Source organism: Microtus oregoni, unplaced genomic scaffold (genome assembly GCF_018167655.1).
Source record: "Microtus oregoni isolate MIOR12 unplaced genomic scaffold, Mior012 000040F_ref0000088, whole genome shotgun sequence".
In the NCBI taxonomy this organism is placed as follows: Eukaryota; Metazoa; Chordata; class Mammalia; order Rodentia; family Cricetidae; genus Microtus; species Microtus oregoni.
This window is the reverse complement of record NW_024543207.1, coordinates 16,943,459-16,952,015: the sequence shown is the minus strand read 5'-3', so window position 1 is coordinate 16,952,015 and position 8,557 is coordinate 16,943,459. Positions and strand designations below refer to the sequence as shown.

Here is an 8,557-nt window from a genome sequence, read left to right as displayed (position 1 = left end):
CATACATGAGCAGTGTGAGACTATATATATATCAGAATATATATCATGGAGATCAAGAATGCTAACAAAAATGAAAAAGGAAAATTGAGCAACAGTAAATTTTTCCTAATTTTAAAACTAATAGCTAAATAGAAATTCTTCATGGGTTGCTTCAAATATTTGAATATTTTATTACTTGGGGTCCAAACAGTTTAGTCTTTGTAACTATTGCCAGCTTAAGTTTATATAGCTTTATTCTATTATATTAATATTTGACCTCTATATTAACCACGGTATACTGGGGTTTTGGATCCATTGAAACATATGCATATATGTATATACAAAATAATTGGAGCTATGGCTGTTTATGAGTGCATACCATATGTGTATATGTAAGATGCATAAATACCGCATATATTTTAAATACATTGATAAATATACTGAAATATTGTACTGATATTGAAATATGGCTATCCAGTTATGTTTATGCTGACTGTATTTCATTCAGGAAAAACCTTGTTAGGCAGCAGCGAGTAGCAGCTGAAGTGTTCTAGGGAGGATGAGCCAACCACTGGATACATCCATCACAGTCAACACCTGATGCTCACCCTTTAAACAGAGAACTCGATTGGCTTTCCTCACCACACAGCTCATATTTCCCACAGGGGCACTGATAAAAGTTGGTTAGCATATCTGCGTGAGTCTGTGTGGTTCTGCTCTGTGCTGCAGACAAGAGGCCTGAGAAGCAGACCAAACAAGTATGCTGTGCAGGTTCCCCAGCAGGTTTCCCACACCTCTCTTCTGATGAAACATGGTCCTCCCAGAGCCTTACCACATTGTAGGAGACTGGAAAGAAAGATGACATGAATCGTTTCCTAAATGGCAGAGTTTATTTCAATACTCACATACAACTGAATGAGCCAAACTATTTACACAAAACATCAAGTACAAAAAATATAATACAATTTATCTGTACATAATTATGATTCTCTTAGTTTCCATAAAATGTTGGCAGAGAGATGACGAGCGGGATTGGGAGGGGGTTCTAGGAAGGAAGTACTATGCTCTTGGCAATATGCAGAACCATTTTATGACTTCATTGTTAAGAGATGAAGAAGGAGAGACACAGCTACTGGGACTGAGCCTAGGGGACTTTTCCACTGCTGTGATAAGTGTAAGTTTCACTTTACTAATATGTTTGGTTAGTTAGACAGGTGGGAGTTGGTTTTGGCTGATTTTTGGGACATTCATAATTGGTTCAGTGACAGACAGAATGAGTTCCCTGCCTGGGCTGACACAATTAGGGACTTAAGCTGATTTCTTAAAACAAGATCTCTGCCAGGTGTCATCAAGTACCAATTGGAGGCAAGGATGGCCGGCTCTGAGAGAGAACATCAAACCAGTGTGTCAGTGAGGGAAGCAAAGAGACGATGACCGCAGGAAACTTCCTGTCTGTGCCCATGTCTACCCAGAGTCCAGGGGAAATACTGACAGCCAGACAGAAGGATGAGAAGTATGGGTTGTCCAATGTTTAGGGGAGAAAACAGCCACCAGCCAGGTGCATCGCCACCAGACTCAAGCTGCTTTTTCCTCAGGGAACTGACAGGGATATGCAGACCGACTTCACTCTTAAAATGGCTCTGGAGTAGCTAACATAGACTGCCTTTGACGTTTAAATCCTAAGACCTATAACAGTCTGCAAGCTTACCAAGGGCTGAAGTTGGCCTAGGAAAAATTGCCGTGAGTGGGAAATGAGACAATCCCAACAGCTTTATTCTGTATCACAGATCAGGCAAGGGGGTAAAGCATAGCAGGCATAAAGTCAGATCAAATCGGGTAGCACAGGCTTTGGTGACACGTTTGCAGAATCTTACACTGGGACAAGCTGGTGTGTCTTATTGACAGATGAGGTGAGCATCATGTTGAGTCAGTGGCCAGAGGCTTTCACTGTGTACGTTTTTCAGATCTCGAAACTGGATGACAGTCCCTAGTCACCGTGTAAGAGATAAGCGGTCAACTTGACGTAGAAGACAGTACTAACATTTTAAACCCATGTTGAAAGTATAAAGTTTATTAAATTTTTGAACAGTTCTGATATTGGAGTTGAAAAATAAAGCAGCCCACATAACATCCCGGTTGGTTGTCATCCCGCACTGTGTCTCCTGCAGCTGTTTGCCTTATCCTGTTACTCTCCTGAAGAGCTCAGGAAACAAACTGTGACTTCTACATACACCGAGTGAGTGGACTTTCCTACCACAGGACAGGATCTAACAGGTTTCCATGAAGATTTAAAAACTAAAGCAACGATTTTCTTGCAGGCTGAAATAAAGTCACCTCATCTGGGCACCTCCTTGATCCTGTTCTGAGAGCGAAACCACACTGGGACATAAGACTTTTCTCTCTCATTGTCTGTTCCTGAGTTCAAAGAGACACACAAGAGTACTTTTCCTCAAAGTGTGCACAACCAACCCCTTGGCTTCTGAGTGGAACATTCGATCACCAAGAGGAACAGCACAGAGCTTTTAAAAGGCACTAGCAACCTTGTAAGGAAAGTCAATCACCTCCTGCTGACAACAGGCCTCCTTTAGGTCCTGACGGAAGAACAGCTTCTGTTTATCAGAGTCCAGGCTTAGCTTTCTGCTTGTATTTATCTAATACTGGAACCATCCGGTATTAAATTACCAAGAAACTGGGAAAGATAAGGATTATGGCTGACCTACTGCCCTTAGGTTCTTGACTGATTATGAGAGGGTAGAGATTTTCCTGCCGGGCTTACATTTTAGTGATTTCCATCTCCGATTTTCTCTTTCTGGTAGCACCCTTGATTAGTTTAGTTACCTGTACAATGCCTCCCCATTAAAGCATGCCTGCTTGGGGGCAGAGCTGCTACAGGCTCTGGTCATGGATAATAAGCTTAGATGGCAGAATGTCAGGTTTCAGTGAGATCACATTTTGGGGCTGGGTTCTCATTATGAACTATATACTATTTGTATCAGCTTCAAATTTGGTGTTAAAGAGGCGGCACATTCTCTGCAATATGAACTGTTCCAGAGAGGTGTTTCCATTCCTGATGCTTCAATAACATGGACCAACTTTCTGATAATGCAACATTACAGTGTAAATGCAGCTTCAATGTAAGTCCACGAAGAAGAGTGAGTTTTGCAAGTTCTGTCAATAGTTTAACATTGTTTGTTTTCCACAGGGTTTCAGTTTCCCAACGGGAACAGCAGCAAACTGCAAAGCAACACATCCCCTTTGTTTCATGAGATTATCCATAGAAACAACCTGAAGGCCTTGGCTTGGTGTTTATAGAGCTTTGAAATCTCCTTCCATCATTTTAATTAATGATAACAAATGAAAAGTTAAGCTGGAGAGATAGATGATCTCTGGGCTCTGGGCATTCATCTCTCACACAGCATTCCCTGGGCTGCATCTCTTAGGTCCATGAGACCATTAACTTAGGTTTTCCCATCTCGCAGGCATTTCTCACAGAAGCAGAATGCTCACTACGTCCGTTAGTATTTGACAATAGATAATATCAGATACCCATGGCTATTAACAGGTTTTGAAATAATGACAATGATGTATCAACATAAATCGCTAGATGCTCCATGAAGTTCTGAAGGGGTAGGAATGTACGGATGAGCTCGGCATGTTTAATATTGTCCTTGAACTCCAGGAAAACAGAAAGTTTGCAAAGGTTTTGAGACCTCCATGGCAAGTAATTTTTGGGGCTCTGAGACTCGGGCTTAATCTGTCACTTGAAAAAGAGCTTGATCTGACGCTGACCGAGTTCACTATATTGCCCACTGGTAAATGGTGTCTTGTGTTTCTGGTTGAGGTTCCCAAACTGTCATTGAGACTGTAGTGCTGAACTTAGTGGACCCCAAAGTGTGACTTAAAACATGAAAGGCTTACTGAAGAGTCTAGGATACCTCGAAGCTAAGAAAGTTCATGTCTCTGTGGAACAATTGATGAAGAATTTGGCTTGACCTATTGAGGAACTATTTGTGATTTATTCTAAACACAAGAAAATTCAACAGTGAAACATGAGGATATATGTGAATTCATATGCCAGCAGTCTGTATTTTGACAGAATGACCAAATGCAAACCTGACGCATATTTAGGATAACATCTTTTGAGCTGTTCAATCACACAATAACATGACCCTCAAGGGAAATCCTCTTTGATGAAAAACTGTCCACAGTATTGGAGGCAAGATTCATGTGGGAGATTTGCTGGCACAGGTGTCAGAACTGGCCATTTCCATCCCTTTATAGATAACTAAGGAGGTAACGATGCCCTTGACTAAGACTCATGCACCCAGGAATTGTGATTATAGAAGAGTCCAAATGTCAGGACCACAGTACCTGGTTGTGGGCCAGCTCCCCACCAGGGCCTATGCAGCATATTCAAAGAGAGTGACATCTCATATCCACATCTGTTTCTTTATCCTTCACTATCACCTGCACGTCAATAGCGTCCCAGTGGACGATGTGAATTGGACCTTCCTAGTGACAGAAGCATCTCAGTAGTAGACATGGACTGCTTATGACTTGTCTTCGATTCCTTTAGTGTCTCTGAAACTCCACCATGGACATAAGAAACAGACTTCACTTCCATCAAAGTCAATGTTAATTCTAGGTAGAATCTACTTTCATGTGTGTTTTGATGTATCAAACAGGACCAGAGATGCTTAGGTACCATGAGTAAGTTTTAAGAGGCATAGCCATAAAGATGCCTAGCTTGTGTTGGGAAGTTTTGAAGAAAAATCCCAGAACTATGATGACAGAGGCTTGTGTGTGTGTGTGTGTGTGTGTGTGTGTGTGTGTGTGTGTGTAGCAGTTTCACCAAATGTCCCAGAGTTCCTTAGAACTCACTGAGTTAACTTCAGTCAGTGGTGACAGAGACCCTAGTTCCAAGAAAGTCCCCAGGGTATTTGGAAATGTCTAAGACTGTGCAGTGTGCAAAGATTCTATTCTTCTTTCTGCAGAATGTCAGCACTTAGCAGGATTGACGATGGTCTAATCAGAGAGAGGACCATAAACAACATAGGGACCAACTTCCAAAGTATGTAAGCATGCGACTGAAGCCAGTTTCTTAACGAAAACCAGTCGAACTTGAACGCAAATGCTAGAAAATAGGTTGATTAATGTCATTTGACAACAGGTTCGGCCAGATGTAGCTTAAAAATATTAATTCTTCCATGTGTTTCTCGCATCAAAGGTCAAAAGGAAGCAAGGAAAGAATGAAGGAATTAAGGAAGGCAAGAAGGGCTGAGGGAGAGCTGCAGCAGGGAGGAGGGAAGGAAACAAGAAAGCCAGTCTGGAATTTAAACTATGACCCACAGGTTTCAGCCTAATCCCAAACAGTCCCCAGGTAGAGCAGATCTACTTTGACAAGGAGGTTCCAGGTTGGAACCATATCCTCTGCACCTGTGTGATAGGCTATTGCGTCTGGAAAACGGCATTCAGCAGTAGAGTTCCAGAAAAACAGTCATGTGGAGGGGAAAAGAGAATACAGCCCATGGGGTTCATAAGCAATTCTTCCAACTGTTTGGTTAAATCAGAGCAGAGGCCTGGTGGTTGGGGGTAGACAACCAGGGAGCCAAACACGAGGCTTTAGAAAGCTAGTGCTAATGTCAGAAGACTGTCTTATTTTGAATATGAGAATTCCGGGGTGGGGTTGCTATATCAAATGGATAGAGACCAGATTGGAGTTCACTGAGAAAGCATTTCCTATCAAGTTTAGTGACAAGTTCTTAAAATATTTGCATACTCCTTCCCAGGGGAAAGAAAATGACCTTTCAAGTCAGGGAAATATTCAAGAAGCGAGCTTATTTTTAAAACAAGAAAATTTAGTGCTATACCAAGAGGATTTATTCTTTTCTTAAAAGAAAGTAATGAGATGAATTCAGGCATCGAATGAAATCCACCCTAGAGACAACAAATAAATCACCCTACACATCTATCTGTTGAGTGTGGATTTTAAAAACGTGTGTGCAACGGAGGCTGGATCCGCTGTAGAAGTGTGAGAAATGCCACACAATGTCCCACTGGGATATTCCCATCTGCCATTTCTTCGCAACCTGACACATCTATCTCCCAGAGCTCATCTGCTGCTTTAATTTCAATCTTAACATTGAGTTATGTCTGAAAAAATGTGTTTATATGAGACTAATTTGTGATTAATCATAGATTCTTTTTTGAGGAACATTTTCCGAGATTGTTTCTTTATATTTGATAGGGGGAAGCACACTCATAAAACCCTGCAATCTCTCCTCCCCATGCTATACGTATTCTGAGATTGTTTCTTTATATTTGATAGGGGGAAACGCACTCATAAAACCCTGTAATCTCTCCTCCCCATGCTATACGTTTGCATAGATGTGAAAGTTTATTTTTTCGTAAGCACACATATGAGTGCCTACTCAGGTCTTTGCCATAGTGACTAGGGGCACAAACTAGTTTGTCTTTGCTTTTCAAAAGCATTCAATCAATACCCATATACTCTGTATCAGCTGTTGATGAGTCTCCTTTACTCCTCTGAGGACCTCAGGAATGGTCTTACAACAGTCCCCCATGACTGAGAGCAGAAGGGTCACTAGAGTGCCTGTGACCTCTCAAGGTACATTTTGACTGATACAGCCTCGGGGCAGAAGTGGGACCCGCTAGGCAGGATACACAGGAAGACAGCACTGCTGTAAAGTTGCCAGAGCCTCTGTCTCCTACAGACTGGGGGCAACAGGGGACGAACAAGGGGACCAGGGTACTGGAGTGTCAGTCCAGTGTGACCGTGCTAAGGTCTAGGAGAACAGTTTTAGACACCTTTAATGCTCTTGATAGGGGCCCATTGTTGTACATTAAACACATCAAAGATGCTGAATACAAAAAAAATGTTTGTCAATAAACATCAGTTCACTCAACACTGCATAACACAGAAAAATAAAGAGTAGCTTTCCATTACAGTTTGGTACTTTCAAAGTTTTCCATAACTGGCATCATAATGCTCAAGAATTTTTTTCACAGGGAGGGAGAGAAGGGCATGGAGTGTACCCCAATGCTAAGACTGGCTCTTCGGCACATTCCCACTGCCCAAGCCGGTGGCCTGCAGGCCTATAGCATGGCAAGGAGCTCCCTGGAATGCCACAGAATCGGAAAATCAGAGTAAGGCTAGTTTCGCTGCAAACCGCAGAACACTGCTGTTTATCTCGCTGTCTGTTCTCTCTTTCATGTGTCCGCTGCACAGTGATGACAGTCAGGATCCCAGACCACAGCAAGGGAACCACAACTTGGCAGGTCCCGGGCAGGCGGGATTCTGGTCTTCCCTGGGCAGGAGTCACTTCTAGTGCAAGCAAGCTCTTTCCAAGAACCCACAGAGTAACCCAGGTTGGGAGAGTTGGCCACAGTCATATCTTCATTCTTCGAATTACAATGGACCCTGTGAGGGAAGGGATCTCACAGATAAAGTGCCTGGCTTTTTGTTGTTTGTTTGTCTGTTTTCAAATTAAAACATCACGAAGCCCTGCATGAAGATGTTACATTTCTGAAGACATTTTCTAACATGGTTGGCACATTTATGAAATTAAACTCATGAAATAAGAGACCAGTTAGAGTCTGGGAGGAGCACAATGCGAAACTTCACAGCACGGCTCACTTAGCAACAATCAAATGTTCGCTGCAGACCAGACTGCCACAGCCCAACACGTAGGTGCCTAGGGGTGTGTGTCTTTTGTAGCGATGGGAAAGTCCTGACTTGAAATGCACTTGAAATGGATCCACACTTTATCTCTGAAGCCTCAGAAACAAGGGCAGTCATGGAGCACAGCTTTGAGAAGCAGAGAGTTTCCAAGGAGCCAGAAGCGAAAGAGCAGCTAGTAGTCGTCATAATTGTTGAGATCTGTAAAGTAGGCGTTGGAATAGGTCTTCCCAGTGAGATGGGGGCTGAAGTATTTGTTTCTCTCCTCTAGGATCAAGTTGTTTTTGTTAAATGCCTGTAAAATATGTTTGAAAAGATTTAGAAAGTTCAGTAAGTGATGTTTCCAATAGAATAAAATCGGGAGATGCTGGGCTGAACTGGAGCTCTCTCTGAAGGCTCTTTTAGTTTGGAAAGTATCTTCTCATTTACTGGCTCCTCAGCACATTTGCCCCAAGGAAGACTTGGCTGATAACTGGAGGAGGCTGGCTGTCTTCGGGGGCATCTGGCCTACTTTAGCACTTTAATCAGGAAGGAACTGAGGGAGACAGGACCAGAAATCCAAAGTCTGAATTTCTAGAAAATCTCTCAGACTCATGCAAATTTATAGACACTGGCAGTGATTTTCCATACCTGGGGATACACTAATATGCATTTAGACTTATATAAAGAGCTACATTTAATATGTTATTTTCACTAATTCTTTGAGAAATTTATAAATTTATTTTAACCATATTCACATTGCATCCCTTCCTATTCTCCTCTCAGACCCATTCCTACCTCCCAAGCCTTCATTTTAATATCCTATTTTTAATTGTTTAAACAGATAATCCAATGGCTCCAGTTTCTGCTGCTTATATACAAGTGGGTGTGGGGCCATCC

The 8,557-nt window shown here is 42.2% G+C and overlaps 1 protein-coding gene across 4 annotated transcripts in view; it reads right to left on the bottom strand.

The window, feature by feature from the left end:
• Positions 1-847: 847 nt before the first annotated feature.
• The window catches only part of Sema5a (semaphorin 5A), a 432,322-nt gene continuing 424,612 nt past the window's right edge, over positions 848-8,557 (bottom strand). For all 4 annotated transcript variants that reach the window (XM_041632016.1, XM_041632019.1, XM_041632017.1 and 1 more), the window contains one exon: positions 848-7,973. In XM_041632016.1, coding sequence (XP_041487950.1) covers positions 7,854-7,973 — 120 coding nt within the window. In that variant the 3' untranslated portion in view covers positions 848-7,853. The remainder of the gene's footprint in view (positions 7,974-8,557) is intronic.